The sequence below is a fragment of the Mobula hypostoma genome, chromosome 15 (assembly GCF_963921235.1).
Source record: "Mobula hypostoma chromosome 15, sMobHyp1.1, whole genome shotgun sequence".
In the NCBI taxonomy this organism is placed as follows: Eukaryota; Metazoa; Chordata; class Chondrichthyes; order Myliobatiformes; family Myliobatidae; genus Mobula; species Mobula hypostoma.
The window spans coordinates 41,100,562-41,114,135 of NC_086111.1; the positions used below are offsets into that span (position 1 = coordinate 41,100,562).

General features: G+C 43.4%; 1 protein-coding gene across 3 annotated transcripts in view; it reads left to right on the top strand.

The window, feature by feature from the left end:
* The window catches only part of tafa4b (TAFA chemokine like family member 4b), a 360,145-nt gene that overhangs the window by 131,273 nt on the left and 215,298 nt on the right, over window positions 1-13,574 (top strand). For all 3 annotated transcript variants that reach the window (XM_063068393.1, XM_063068391.1, XM_063068392.1), the window contains one exon: window positions 3,383-3,535. In XM_063068393.1, the coding sequence (XP_062924463.1) occupies window positions 3,383-3,535 (153 nt within the window). The remainder of the gene's footprint in view (window positions 1-3,382; window positions 3,536-13,574) is intronic.

Below are 13,574 nucleotides of genomic sequence, written 5' to 3' on the forward strand. Positions count from 1 at the left end.
CCCAGTCCTGAGAGCGTGGCCGATGATCACCCTGCCGCACAAGTTGTATCTCCCCTTATGAAACCTGAGCTTGCACTTGTACACCTGAGAGCTAGCTCCAAGGAGAATGTGGTATATATGAAGACTCTATGGGAGAAGTCTTTCTCCAACTGCACCCTTTGCACCCAGTCAATGTCACTTTGAAGCCTGTTGTAATTCATTTCTGCCGGGAGTATTGCAGCTGTTGCATCTATTGAATAGGTACGTCAGCAATTTACTGCTGGAGAAAGCAGCACTGGAGTGATTCACAGCAGTGTCTGCAAGTTTTTGAAGGTGTGGAAGTCAGTTCTGATGCCACAGACTCAACACTCCTGATATCTACAGAGTGATCCTATAAACGAGGAGAAATACAGTGAGTTCCCAGTTGTACAGTGACTGGAGCTTGCTTCTTGGAGCTGGTCAGACATAGACATGTATGATTACTGATGTTATTAACCATCCAATGCCTGAAAATGTCAGAGGTGCGAAGGTACATGGCAATCCACTTTTCTAATGGTTACTCTTTCACATGGAAATGATCATTAAAGATTAGATTAGATTAGATTTAACTTTTTTGTCATTGTGCCGAGTAGATACAAAGCCAATGAAGTGCAGTTAGCATCTAACCAGAAATGCAAAGAATAGTGTTATTTACAAAATAACTGCGAATAAAAAGTAAGTGCTACAGCACACAAATATAAAAGTACTGAGACAGAACAATATGGGTACAATACTGCTTAGTGCTGTGATGAGAGGTTCAGCAGGGTCACAGCCTCAGGGAAGAAGCTCTTCCTGTGCTTGCTGGTGCGGGAGCGGAGGCTCCTGTAGTGCCTACCGGATGGGAGGAGAGTAAAAAGTCCATGGTTAGGGTGAGATACATCCTTGATAATGCTTTTCACCCTGCCCAGGCGACGTTTATGGTAGATATTCTCAATGGTGGGCAATTGGGTGCTGATAATCTGCTGGGCAGTTTTCACCACACACTGGAGTGCTTTGCGGTCAGATAAGGGACAATTACCATACCACACTGAGATGCAGTTGGTGAGTATGCTCTCAATGGTGCAGCGATAAAAGTCTGTCAGTATCCTGAGACAGAGGTGAGCTTTCTTGATGCTCCGCAGGAAATAAAGGCACTGTTGCACCTTTTTGATCCGGATGGAGGAGTTCAGGGACCAGGTGAGATCCTCGGAAATGTGGACACCAAGGAATCTGAAGCTTGATACACGCTCCACTACAGCTCTGTTGATGTAGAGGGGGACGTGAGTGTGGCTCCTAGCATGCTGTCTTTGTTAAATCAATACTATCTCACCCTGTTCAAGATAGACTCTAGTTGATGCAGTTTCTCAACACTAACATTAAAGCAGTCAAAGTTTCATTACTGAAATGAGAAAACTACTGAACTAATTCTCTATTTTAGTGATTTCCTTCCCTTTAAGATCTGCAGGTTTATAAACCCACGGCTGAACATCAGTTCGCCATTAATCATTTATTTATCCTGTCTGCTCCAATATTGTTCTGAACCTCATGGTAGGTACCCTGTGCTGCTGGCCAGAGCTCCTGAATAGATAGCACATCCGAGAAGGCAGTGAGTGTGGGTGCTTTAGTCACAAACACGGTAAATAGCTAGACTCATTTAAAACATCTTGGTAATTTGATCGCCCTTATTTTAATTGTAGAGTAATCATTGATACCTTTTGGGCTATGAGCCGTACACCTTCAAGAATTAGATCATTCAGAGAGCCTCCTGTAAAGAGAATACTTTACTCACTGGGATTATATGAATGTTCCTTTAGAATGAAGAAATTATTTCTTTCTCTGACAGTTCAGAACGGATGGGTGATCTTTCTGTCTGTGTTGCTTAGAAACTTCTCTTTCTCTCTCTATTTGTGAGATACTCAATCATAAACTGTTAATAATCATTCATTAAAATAGTTCACTTGCTTCTTGGAAGGTGTTTTTTTTTCCACTTTGGTGTTTCCTTGAGCAGAATATGTGGCTCACGTCTCTGCATTTGCTGGCAGTATCATTGGGGGACACAGTTGCCTTTCACAGTATTCAGGAGAGAGACTGTGAAACCGCCTGCCAGCTTCCCTTGCCTTCTTACCACCCTGTGAAATGATGCTGAACATGGTAGAGGGAAGAATCAAACAGAGGGGAGAAAATAACTATGTTAAATGGATTACATTAACCTCTTTTACTGTACATTGTGGAATTTGAATTTATTTAAATCTTACATCCATCCCACAATGTGGGGAAGTTAGTTGGTATTTATTAATTGATAATTTTTTTGAGTATTACCTTTGATTTAACAAGCTTAATAGTAGGTTCTGATAAATAATATCAGGTGTCAAGAAAACTACCTCTCCCTCAATGTCGTAAAAACAAAGGAGCTGGTTGTGGACTACGGGAGGGATGGAGACAGGCTAACCCCTATTGACATCAATAGATCTGGGGTTGATTGGGTAAACAGCTTTAAGTTTCTCGGCGTCCAGATTGAGGACCTCATATGTCTGTACACCCCAGCTGTGTGGTGGAACAGGCACAGCAGCACCTCTTTCACCTCAGATAGTTGAGGAAGTTTGGTATGGGCCCCCAAATCCTAAGAGCTTTCTACAGGGGCACAGTTGAGAGCATCCTGACTGGCTGCATCACTGCCTGGTATGGGAACTGTACCTCCCTTAATTGCAGGATTCTGCAGAGAGTGGTGCGGACAGCCCAGCACATATGTAGTTGTGAACTTCCCATGAATCGGGACATTTACAAAGACAGCTGTGTAAAAAGGGCCTGAAGGATCATTGGGGACCCGAGTCACCCCAACCACAATCTATTCCAGCTGCTACCATCCGGGAAACGGTACCGCAGCAGAAAAGCCAGGACCAACAGGCTCTGGGACAGCTTCTTCCACCAGGCCATCAGACTGATTAACTCACGCTGATTTGAGTGTATTTCTATGTTACATTGACTGTTCTATTTATTATAACTTATTATAAATTACCTGTACTATAATTGCACATCGCACATTTAGATGGAGACGTAATGTAAAGATTTTTACTCCTCATGTATGTGAAGGATGTAAGAAATAAAGTCAATTCAATTCAATAATATTTTACCAATTATTATTTAGGTCTAATGAATTGTGTTAATCTTAATGCAGCACTGAACTCTTTTAACAGCCCCAAGTTCAAGATTAAAGTTGGATTGAAAGCTTAATGGAGTTGACATTTCAGTCTTGTCTAGCCCCTCACCCAGTTAGAACACTTCATGTCAGTGTCAGTGGTTGAAGTGAGTGCTTTAAATCGGCTGTCTTTGAACTATTCATGATAAAGCAAGTAATGTACTATTAATGCCTTTCCTCTCTTTGTAGGACATCAGGTCAAACAGGGCACATGTGAGGTCGTTGCTGTGCACCGGTGCTGCAATAAGAACCGAATTGAAGAACGGTCACAAACCGTGAAATGTTCTTGTTTCCCAGGCCAGGTTGCTGGTACAACTCGGGCACAGCCTTCATGCGTTGAAGGTAGGGACTTCGTTTCCGTGCCCTGTACTTAGTCTCTCTGCTAAAACTCCCACACATCATTTAAGTGCTCATATCATCCAGCAATCCAATTTGTGTGTGGTTTTCATTAGCAAACAGTTGAATCCAACAAGGATTGCAATAACGCAATGCAAAGCTGTGGCTTTCTTCTCTTAATTGACTCTCAATATAAATCAAAAGCAGAGAGGGCCAAAAATGGGACAGATTGGGGCTTAGAAATTATACAGTAAGTTATTTAACTGTCTGCACAAGAAAAACATTAACATTTCTGGAGTAAATTTTCCAAGAAGCTTTGAAATGGTTGGATGACCAGGTAGGTTCAGGAGAGAATTTTGTTTTCTGCTTCTGGGGTGTCCATAGTCTTCTGACAACAACACACAAGATCTTCCTGCTGTTGTAATAGTGATAGAGTCCCTTTTGTCCTTACCTACCACCCCACCAGACTCTGCATCCAACACGTTATCCTCCTAAATTTCCACCATTTCCAAAGGGACCTTACGACTATACAAACCTTTACCTCTCCCCCACTCTCTGCTTTCCACAGGGATTGCTCCCTCAGCGATTCCTTTGTCAATTTGTCCCTCCCCACTGATCTCTCTCCAGACAGTTATCCCAGCAAGCAGCCTAAGTGCTACACCTGACTGTACACCTCCTCCCTCACCTCCATTCAGGATCCCAAGCAGTCCTTCCAGGTGAGGCAACATTTCACCTGCGAATCTGTGAGGGTTGCCCGGTGCTCCCAATGTGGCCTGCCTGCATTGGTGAGACCTGTTATAAATTGGGGGACTGCTTTGTTGAGCACCTCCACACCAAGTGCCACAAGCGGGACTTCCCAGTAGCCAAACATGTTAATTTCCATTTCCTTTCCCGTACCCGTCCCAAGATGTCGATCCATGGACTCCTCTTGTGCCAAGATGAGACCACCCTCAGGGTTGGGGAGCAACACCTTATATTCCATCTGGGTAGCCTCTGACCTGATGGTATGAACATCGATTTCTCCTTCTGGTAAACAAGTCCACCCCCCCCCTTTATCTATTCCCCACTCTGGCCTTTTACTTCTTCTCACCTGCCTCCCCTTCTTCCCTATCTCCTATTGTCCACTCTCCTCTCCTATCAGATTCTTTCCTCTCCAGCCATTTCCCACCCACCTGGCTTCACCTATCACCTTCCAGCTAGCCTCCTTCCCCTCCCCTTTTGGTTATTTTTGGCTATTTGTTCAAAGAACAAGATTGTGCACAGACCTTTGCAGAAGCTGTGTGAAGGTACAGAGGTTAAGGCAGTGCTAGTTGAAGTTGGTGCACGGGTGGAGTTAATAATGGCTCAAGATCATTGGATTCCTGATTAGCACCAGGTGCCTAAAAAGTAGAGGGTCAAATGGAATGTAAATGCATACCATTCTGATATTATATGTACGCTGATGTTTAAGTTCAAATTAATTGCCATTCAACCGTACACATGAATATAGCCAAATGAAACAGCATTCTTCTGGGGCCAAGCTCCAAAACACTGTACCAACAGTCGCATACAGCACACAGTGTTTTGTACCTATAGTTACGATAGCAAAAAAATACAGTTACAATAAAAAACAGCCCAAGTCCCAGAGGGTCATGGCCTGTAGATTAATGGTGTGTGGGACATTGGCCTGGAGCCATGTTTCTGCAAGAACAAGCACGCAGCACTTCTTCATCACGTGCTAGCGCAGCTGCAGATGAGGCAATTCAGCCTGTATTCCACCGAGCGAACACTGGAGAGCAGCATCCATGGGAGGGTCCAGCTTCCAATCCAGCTAGGATTCTAGCGGTGCCTCTGCTCTCTCCCACATTGCCTCTGGTGTCTCCTGTCCTGGGCAGCTGCAACTGGCAATGCCACGTCTGAGAGCTTAGTCTGCGAAACAAGCGAGGCAAGGCAGCTCCCTCGGCTCTGTATCTCCAATGAACCAATGACCTAGACTTACAGTACTTTACATTACCAAAGTCCAACAGAGTCTTGTGATCAGAATAAAAACACTTGTGACAATCACTTGACCACAGGCCACCTCCGCACAATGTTACACGACAAGTCCAGGCGATAACACAGTACGCTGCAAGTCCAGCTCTTGGGTGGACCTGCAGTACTCGATGTTTTTTTATATCCAGCAGTGTCTTGTGATCATAAAAAAAAGACATAAAGGATAAACAATCACACCTTTGTTTGAACTCAGAGAAGCTGCTGCAACCGTGTGTGCCGGCATCTTACTGGAACTTCTTGTGAATCTAGCTGAGAAGATGGGCTCTGGGTCAGACCTGGTGCCAATGCTATGTTGATAACACGGCAGGTGCAATGGAGTGGCAGAGGTGGCCAAGGTATTGATTTTTGTTATTTGATTAGAAGGATCTCTTGGGCAGTCAGTAAAGAACAGGAGTGATTCAATGAGACATTTCTGACTTTGCTACCAAGTGGCACGTGGAGTAATCTGGGAATCCTTACACTAGAGGTCCTGCTTCTTAAATTCTTACCTAAACCCTTTCTGCAAGACCTCATCTATGACATTTCTTCTGACATGTATAAACTCCCCTGGCTGTTCACTCCAAACTGCTCTCCCCCAGCCCCGAGTTTCTGCAGCTGCTTAGAGATATCCTTGACCCTAGGCACCAGGGAGGCAACAGACCATCCTTTATGTCCCTTCTGCAGCCACAGAATCTGCTGTCTGTCCCCCTCATGTTATGTGCCTCAGTGGAAGAGGTAGAGAAAGACAGGTTTCAGGATGGGATTCCACAACTTGGGTTCAAGGCAGCTAAATGCACAGTCAGCAATGGCGGAGCAATGTTAAAGGATATTACAGAGATAATAGTGTGCCTAAACCACTGAGGGTTTTAAAAGCAAGGATGATAACTTTATATCTGATATACGTAAACAAAATGCCACTTAAAATCTAAAACTAAAACAAAAAGTGCTGAAAATTCCCAGCAATTCAGGCAGCGACAACAGGGAAAATAGATCAGAACTTTAGATCAGTGATTGATCTGAGTAATTCCAGCATTTTCAGTTTTAAAAGTGAGGCATTGCCAGTGGTGGTCATGGACGATTGGTGAATGTGCAAGGCAGAAGGTCCCGATGGAGTACCTGGTAAGGCTCTGAAAACCTGTGCCAACCAACTAGCGGGAGTACTCAAGGATATTTTCAGCCTCTCACCGCTATGAGTGGACGTTCCCACTTGCTTCAAAAAGGCAACAATTATACCAGTGCCTAAGAAGAATAATGTGGGCTGCCTTAATGACTATTGCCTGGTAGCACTCACATTGGCAGTAATGAAATGCTTGAGAGGTTGGTCATGACTTGACTGAACTCCTGCCTCAGCAAGGACCTGGACCCACTGCAATTTGCCTATCACCACAGTAGGTCAACGGCAGACACAATCTCAAGGGCTCTCCACATGGCTTTAGACCACCTGGACAACACAAACACCTACGTCAGGATGCTGTTCATTAACTACAGCTCAGCATTTAATACCATCATTCCCACAATCCTGATTAGGAAGTTGTAGAACCTGGGCCTCTGTACCACCCTCAGCAATTGAATCCTCGACTTCCTAACTGGAAGGCCACAATCTGTGCGGATTGGTGATAACATATTCTCCTTGCTGACGATCAACACTAGCGCACCTCAGGGGTGTGTTCTTAGCCCACTGTTCTACTCTCTGTATACACATGACTGTGTGGCTAGGCATAGCTCAAATACCATCTATAAATTTGCTGATGATACAGCCATTGTTGGTAGAATCTCAGGTGGTGATGGGAGGCTGTACAGGAGTGAGATATGCCACCTAATGGAGTGGTGCTGCAGCAACAACCTGGCACTCAACATAGTAAGATGAAAGAGCTGATTGTGGACTTTTGGAAGGGTAAGTCGAAGGAACACATACCAATTCTCATGGAGGGATCAGAGGTGGAGAGAGTGAGCAGCTTCAAGTTCCTGGGTGTCAAGATCTCAGAGGATCTAACCTGGTCCCAACGTATCGGTGTAGTTATAAAGAAGGCAAGACAGCAGCTATACTTTATCAGGAGTTTGAAGGGATTTGGCATGCCAATAAATACACTCGAAAACTTCTATAGTTGTATCATGGAGAGCATTCTGACAGGCTGCATCACTGTCTGGTATAGAGGGGCTACTCCACAGGACCGAGAGAAGTTGCAGAAATTTGTAAATCTAGTCAGCTCCATCTTGGGCACTAGCCTACAAAGTACCCAGGACATCTTTAGGGAGCAGTGTCTCAGAAAGGCAGCATCCATTATTAAGGACCTCCAGCACCCAGAGCATGCCCTTTTCTCACTGTTACCACTAGGTAGGAGGTACAGAAGCCTGAAGGCACACACTCAGCGATTCAGGAACAGCTTCCTCCCCTCTGACATCCAATTCCTAAATGGACATTGAATCTTTGGACACTACCTCACTTTTTAAAAAATATACAGTGTTTCCTGTTTTTGCACATTTTAAAAATCTATTCAATACATGTAATTGATTTACTTGTTTACTTATTATTATTTTAAAAATTTTATTTAATATTATTATTTTTCTCCCTCTCTACTAGATTATGTATTGCATTGAACTGCTGCTGCTAAGTTAACAAATTTCATGTCACATGCCGGTGATAATAAACCTGATTCTGATTCTGATTCCGTATAAACTAAATGCAAGCAATGCAGTTTTGGATGAATTGAAGTTTACCAGAACAGTGGGAAGTGGAGTCGATGAGATTGTAAATGTCAATGGTTCTTCATTAGATTGGTTTTGTGATTATTTTTTAATAATTTTTATTAGACTATATTCACCACCTGGTCACGATTAAATAAATTTTGTTGAAATGCATAAGAGGATTGATTAGACAAAGGCTGTGCAATGGCTTTCACTATTACTGAAGCATTTATGGTCAGTAGTGTAAACTGAGTAAAATCAAATGGCATGAAGTGAAAGGGGAAACTATATAAACAGGTGTAACATGGATGGAAAATTTGTCTTTGCCTTTTTTGTGCTATTTCCAGAGCTAGATTTCATCCCTTTAAAGTCTGAGTTACTTCAGGAGTTCAAGAAGCAACGCTCACAGTGAACTGGTCTCATTCATTGTGTGTTTTATCATTGTGTTTTTCTCCATTGCCAGTATCTTGCTGGTGTGACTTCTGGTACCTGTATGTTCCTTCATTAAAATGCACAGCCAAGAGCCCGTGAGTTGAATTGTGCCACTTTGATAAGAAGCCTTTAGACTCTTAGGGGCTTAGAAATGAATGTAAACAACATGATGTCTTTCAAGACAGTCACAAAGAATTGAGATGGGTCTTTACCCTCTTTTTACTCATTCTAATTACACATGTATCATGTTGTTTAAACTGGGAATTTTAATAACATTATCAAAGGAATATTTACTTGGAGGATTTCTGAGGGTGTGAAGATAAGGAGGTAGCAAAATCAGCTGAAAGAACTCGATTGTTGAAACAGCCCAAGTTAATTGCCATTTCTTAACTAATTAGTTTAGCTTTCTCATGTTCTTGGGATTAGTACTTTCTTTGAATCCGTTCTTTGAGTCTGTAATCCCCACTCGATTTTTGCTGCGTAGTAAATTGGAGGCACACTTTCCAGATGACTGGATCAGTGCCCAGGATGATTTGCATTGGGTTGCTATTTAAATGGACGAGGCTGCTTACAGACACAAACAGGTAAAACGGGTATTGTGCTCTTAGAGTTAAAGAGCAGTACAGGATGGGTCGAGGACCTTCTGTGCAATGAATCCACGCTGACCATGGTGCCCACCGAGCTCGTCCCAATTTCCTGCATTTGACCCATATTCCTCTAAGTCTTGCCCTTCTATGTACCTACCCAAATGCTTCTTAAATGATACTATTGTACCTGCCTCAACCACTTCTGGTAGCTGATTCCATATACTCACCACTTTGTGCATGAGAAAGTTGCTTCTCAAGTCCCTTCTGAATCTTTCTCCACTCACCATAAAAGTATGCCCTCTGGTTTTGTACTCCCTCTATTCTGGGGAAAAGACTGACTATCCAGTTGATCTATGCCCTCATAATTATAAACATTTCTATAAGGTTCATTCTCCGACGTTCCAAGGAATAAAGACCTAGCATGGCCAACCTTTCCCTGTAACTCAAGACCTCTAGTCCTGACAGTATCCTCATAAATCATTTCTGTGCTCTTTCCAGTTTAAGCATGTTTTCCCTAAAACTGGCGGAGCAAGACTGTACATTGTAATCCAAGTGCTGCCTCTCCAAGGACTTATACAACCACAACATAATGTTCCAACTGCTTTGCTCAATCCCCTAACTGACGAAGACCGGTTTGCCAAATGTCCTTTTCACCAATCTATCTATAACACCACTTTCAACAAACTATGCGCGTGCACTCCTAAATCCCTCTGTTCCATTACACTCCCTAGCTCACAACCATTCATTGTATAACTTCTTTCCAAAATGCATCACCTCACATTATCAGGATTGAAATCCATTTGCCACTCTTGGTCCACTTCCCTAATCGATTAAGACTCTCTTATCATTTACAATGATCTTTACAATGAACAAAATCTAATTTTGGGTAATCCGCAAATTTATTGATCAATCCTTGTGCATTTGCATCCAAGCATCACACACAAAGTGCTGGAAGAATTCAGCAGGGCAGGCAGCATCTATGCAAAAGAGTACAGTCGATGCCTTCGGCAGGACTGGAAAGGCTGCAGATTTTCTCTTGTTTGTATTTGCATCCAAGTCATTTATATAAATAAGGAATAACAAAACTAATCCTTGCAGTACACCAGGAGTTACTGGTCTCCATTCTGAGAAACAACCTTCAAACACCACCCTCTGCTTCCTACCGCCGAGCCAAGTTTGAACCCACCTAACTAGTTCTCTCTGGGTGCCTTGGGAACTAGCCTTCCAGATCAGCCTGCCATGTGTGACCACGTTAAAGGGCTTGCTAGGCAACATCCACTGCCCTGCCCTCATCTACCTTTCCTTCAAAAGACTGTAAAGGGTTCATCAATCATGACTTCCCATTCACAAAGTCATGCTGAATCCTCCTTGTCAGACTCTTAACTATCCAAATGCTGGTAGATCCTGTCCCTCAAAATTCCCTCCACTAACCTTCCCTGCACTGATGTCAGGCTGACTGGCTTGTAGTTTCCTGGCTTGCGCTTGCTACCCTTCTTAAACAATGGAACAATATTAGCCACCTCCCAGTCTTCGGGAACTTCACCAGTGGCGAACAATGAAGCAAATATATCCACCTCCCCTCCACGATTTCTTCTCTAGCCTCCCACAAAGTCTGAGGATGCACATGCTCAGGCCATGGAGATTTATCCACCTTAATGCCCTGTAACGTTCTAAATGCCTCCTCACTGGTAATATAAACGTCCTCCAAAACATATCACTTCTTCCTGTAGATCTCAAGCAACCATGATTTTTCATTGATAACATCAATAAGAAGTATTTATTAGAAATCCTGTCCACCCACTGGCTCAAGACATAGGTGATCCTGCTGATCTCTGAGGGGATCTACTCACCCTTTTACTTTTAATATATAGCTATAGATCCTCCTGGGATTTTCCTTAATCTTCACTGCTAGATTCATCCCATATCCTCTCTTTGCCCCCCCTGATTTCCCTCTCAAGAGTATTCTTAATCTTTTTATAGTCATCTCTCCTGACGTAAGCCTAATGTGTACTTTCTTCTTTTCCTCAATATCTTGTCAGCCAAGGTTCCCTAAAGTTGCCTGGTTCGTCCTTCATCCTACAGGAGCACGCTGCTCCTGGACACTTGCTGCCACACTCTTAAAAGCCTCCCGCTTGCCACTTGTCCTTTTCCCTTTTGAACAGACTCACCCAGTTAACCTCTGCGGACTCCCATGTACTTCTGCAAAAATTAGCCCTGCTCCAATTTAGGACTCTAACCTGTTAACCTGTCTTACACTTTTTCATCACCATCTTAAAACTAACTGAATCATGGGTCACAAACAAGAGAAAATCTGCAGATGCTGGAAATCTAAGCAACACACATAAAGTGCTGAATAACAGTTAGTAGAGCCAAATTGGTCTCTGAAAGCTGCTTTAGTTACTTGTTCTACCTCATCAATAGAAACATAGAAAAACAGCACAATACAGCCCCTTTGGCCCACAAAGCTGTGCTGAACATGTGGTTACCTTAGAACTACTTAGGGTTACCCATAGCCCTCTATTTTTCTGAGCTCCATGTACCTATCCAGGAGTCTCTTAAAAGACCCTATCGTTTCTGCCTCCACCACTGTCAGCAGCAGCCCATTCCACACACTCACTACTCTCTGCGTAAAAAACTTATCCCTGACATCTCCTCTGTACCTGCTTCCAAGCACCTTAAAACTATGCCCTCTTGTGCTAACCATTTCAACCCTGGGAAAAAGCCTCTGACTATCCACATGATCAATGCCTCTCATTATCTTGTATACCTCCATCAGGTCACCTCTCATCCTCCAAGGAGATCCAGTATCCCACTGTCCTGAGTAGGACCCCCAAGTATTGACTCAGGAAACTTTACTGGACACTCTTCACAAATTCTGCCCCATCCAAGCCCTTAACACTCTGAGAGGCTCAGTCAATACCAGGGTATTTAAAATCCCCCACTAATACAGCCCTATTATTCTTAGAACTATGAACAACCTCTCTACACACCTATAAGTAATGCACATAAAATGCTGGAGGAACTCAACAGGCCAGGCAACATCTATGGAAAAGAGTAAACAGTCGATGTTTCGGGCCGAGACCCTTCTTCAGGACCCCTGTTCCTCAAGTTCCCATTGACTATTGGAAGAGTCTATAATAAGCCCCACGAGAGTGACCCTCCCTTTCTTGTTTCTAAGTTCTACCCATGTGGCTTCTCTGGATGATCTTCCAAGAATGTTATCTCTAAGCACTGCAGCTTCTTCTTTATCCGTAAGGCTCCACCCCATCCAAGCTTTCCGGTATCTCTGTCCTGTCTGTAATATCTGTATCTCAGATACTGAGCTGCCCTTCTCTCACTCTTTTTTATTTTTACGGCTGTAACACCTCAGTCCTCAGAGCCAGTCCATGCTTTGAGTTCGACTGCCGTATCTGCTAAACCTTGAGCACTGAAATAAATGGAATTTAACTGAGTATTCCTATCCCTGCTTTTATTCTGTCCCTGGATATCTTGAATACTAGACTTACTCTTGCTGGCTACTGCTTTATTCTGCTCAGGTTCCCACCCCATCCTAATGTGGGTTAAACCCTCTGATGTTGTACGAGTACATTTTCTGGCAAGGATATTGGTCTCTCCCTGGTTCAATCCTATACATGTTGCTTCTATCCATCCTATACATGTTTCTTCTACTCCAGAAGCGATCCCAGTGTGCAAGAGCCTGAATCCCTGCTCTGTACACCAGCTCCTCAGCCACAAGATGGATCTGGTCCATCTTATTTCTGATCTAGCACATGGCATGGGGAGTAACCTGGAGATCACTACCCTTGAGGTCCTGCTCCTTAAATTCTTACCTATATTCATCTGCAAGACCTCATCCATTATTCTATCTATGTCATTTCTTCCAAGTTGTATAATTCCCCCCCCCCCCCGGAGAATTTTCTGCAACTGTTTAGTAAGATCCTTGACCCTGGGACCAGGGAGACAACAGCTGATCCTCACAGCCCTTCTGTAGCCCGCTGAAACTGCTATCTGTCCCCCTCACTATCAAGTCTCCTACCACTATTGTAGACACTGAAAAGAAATGGAAAAAAAAACACACACACACAAAATAATGGCAAGCAAATCTGAAGCCTTGGAAATGTAGAACAGGTAGAATTTTAGGGAAGATTGAGGTGTTCTGTGGAAAATATCACAGGATTAATGGGTGCAAGGTCAATACTCACTTGGCCTGTTTTTGTGCTATATGATTGTGTAGACTTGTGAATTCACTCTTTCACAGAGAAACCGAGGAAGTGTTTGAACAGAAAGCGCTCTGTCTGAACTGGCTTTCCTTTTCTGAGCCCACATTTCTT